The sequence below is a fragment of the Olea europaea genome, chromosome 13 (assembly GCF_002742605.1).
Source record: "Olea europaea var. sylvestris chromosome 13, O_europaea_v1, whole genome shotgun sequence".
Lineage (NCBI taxonomy): Eukaryota > Viridiplantae > Streptophyta > Magnoliopsida > Lamiales > Oleaceae > Olea > Olea europaea.
The window spans coordinates 24,911,189-24,913,689 of record NC_036249.1 but is presented as its reverse complement, the minus strand read 5'-3'; the positions used below and the strand labels follow the sequence as shown (position 1 = coordinate 24,913,689).

The window sequence follows — 2,501 nt, the reverse complement described above, 5'->3', positions numbered from 1 at the left end:
GACCCTCAACGTTGAGATTCAACTTTTTTTTCTTTAATTAAGTACTACAAAAGATCATTGGCTCAAAAGCATATCTCAACTTGGACCATCAATTCCATACGAATATTAGCCTCATATTGTCATACATAGGTATAGGACACACTAGGTCATCTTTTGTATCACATTCAATAATTTTTGGATCCAAACATGAGGTGATTATAGGGTACTAAATTTCAGCAATTTGTTATCCTGACAAATTCAAACGTAGGTATGCACGAAAATTTTTAAAAAGAAAAATGTAAAAAGAAAAAATAACCCCGTTCTTTATAATTGTTCTCTTCTTAAAATGAAAACTATTTTGAACCTTTACGGCTTGAAAAATGATAGATTTGATATTTTGTCCGATACATTCTAGTTGACTTCATAGTTATTATCAATCCCAGTTGTATTTTGTTAAATTAATTATAAATAACTCCAAAAAAGATCACCTGAGGTTGATTGTATCGACCGACCCATCTGCAAAAATTTATAAGAATTATTAAAAAATATTAAGAGAAAATGATAAAGTAATAACAAAAAGTTTATTAAATAATTTTGCTAAAGATAAATTCAAAATTCTTAACTAAAGAAACATCGCAACAAGCGGACAAATTGAGACCATGCATTTGCAACTAATAGAAAAAACATTGTGGAGCACAAAGCATGTCTGCTGAGCAGAGTGCGTGTAAAAAATTAAGAAAAATATGTCATGACATATTAATCGATTCCAATTTCCTATAAAATAGGAAGTTCATAATAAAAACATGTTAAAAACGTTTTCGGGCTACTTATTAAGAGTCTGTTTATCTTCCATTATGTGATAAATTATAGTCTTGAATAATATTTTTTGGAGAATGTGTGGTTAAAATTTAAATTTTTTTTATTAATTTGTGTTTAGAATATGTTATTAAAAAAAGGTTGGCCCCCACCGTCCCACCGCTAGAATTTTGTGAGGGGGTAAATCGCAGGATGTGTCTCAGTAGGTTGAAACAAGTGCTGTCTGTATACTGCACCTACAAGGAGTCCAATTCCATGTCTCATGAATCGAACNTTATTATTATTAGTATAATATTCTTCTTATGTACTTCGGTTTTAAACTAAGTTTCTACTGTGGATGCAGGCATTCTAAAGTTCGCAACAATGCTTCTCAGAGTATGTCTACCGTAAATAGTGAGGGTGTCACCTCGGTGAATACCAACCACAATGCGGGACCTGCCGAAGCGCCATCAATTCCTGTAACAAGCAATGCATTAGTTCCAATTACTTCTACTGCACCAGTGCAGACCTCAAAAGAGTTGGATTTTATAGACCTCTTGAGCAATGCATTAGTTCCGATCAGTGTGTCGAATGATCAAGCTGAGCAGCAGAAACCGGATATATCTCGTCCTTTACAATCGGCCACCGAAGGGATAACGTATTCCTCTGAGGGTAACCATGCAAACCCAACTCCAGCCTTCAACAGTTATATAGCTCCCTGGGCTCAACCACAGCCTCAACCCGGACTCCAATCTCAGCCACAGTTCCCACCTCAGCCTGGTTTCCAGCCTCAACCCCCGTCCCAATATTCACAAGCGGCATCACAACCACAACCACAACCTCAATCCCATTTTCGACCTCAACATCAGCTAGAACCTCATCCACAACCTCAATTTCCTCGGTACTCCTCTAGCTACCCCCCTCCACCATGGGCAGCCACTCCTGGTTACTACAGCAATCCCAATCCAGCATCTAGACCTTCTTACATATATTCAATTTCAACACCTGCTGCTTCATCTATGCCTCTGCAAGAGACTAAATCTTTGCAACAGGTCAACTCGTTCCCTGCCCGAGAAAGTTACGTGTCTATTAATGGAGATACACAGATCAGCTCAAATCCTCAATCCACTGCTCCTCCTGGGCAGAAGCCCTTCATTCCATCATACAGATTATTTGAAGATCTTAACGTGTTTGGTGGTGCAGACGGAAGACTTAAAGCGACAAATGACCCATCTTCCAGCTTGTCGGGAAACAGCAGCCAAAGTATGGTTGGCGGAAGAAAGTAAGCGTGGTTGATAATACTCGGTTTGGTATGATGGAAAATCTTGAGCAATCAGAAAGAAATTCTGTCAATATGATGTACATCTCTTTCTTTTCAAAGTTTTTTCCCATCTAGAAGAATATTGAGTGAGATGTTAGATTGATTTAATTATGGTCTTGCACTATAGTTTTGTACTAGCAGTATCAAATAAGTGCACATGTTAATCAGATTCCTTGATGCCTGCAAATGCTCATGTTTTGTTCATCCAATACCACCATCAATATTTTGATCTTCTTGGTTTAGGCGGTGTCTTTGTCAACTTGTTGTCGAAAAGGGATCATAAGAATCCTCAGTATTTGGCAGGTAAGATTGCTTGATTGTCCTTAATATTAATGCCCTTATAGTGACATGTATTAAATCAGTGTTTGTCTTGATTAGATACGAATGTACTGGTTAGGTTGAGCCC

The 2,501-nt window shown here is 37.5% G+C and overlaps 1 protein-coding gene across 1 annotated transcript; it reads left to right on the top strand.

Annotated features, from left to right (window-relative positions):
* The first annotated feature begins 1,117 nt into the window (after positions 1-1,117).
* LOC111407996 (TOM1-like protein 6) lies at positions 1,118-2,337 on the top strand. The gene has a single exon (XM_023037734.1). The coding sequence runs from the start codon at positions 1,173-1,175 to the stop codon at positions 2,058-2,060; it is 888 nt and encodes a 295-aa protein (XP_022893502.1). The 5' UTR covers positions 1,118-1,172; the 3' UTR covers positions 2,061-2,337.
* The last annotated feature ends 164 nt before the right edge of the window (positions 2,338-2,501 follow it).

Excerpts from the sequence above, each read along its gene's own strand:
- LOC111407996 (XM_023037734.1), top strand. The coding sequence starts at position 1,173 with ATGTCTACCGTAAATAGTGAGGGTGTCACCTCGGTGAATACCAACCAC.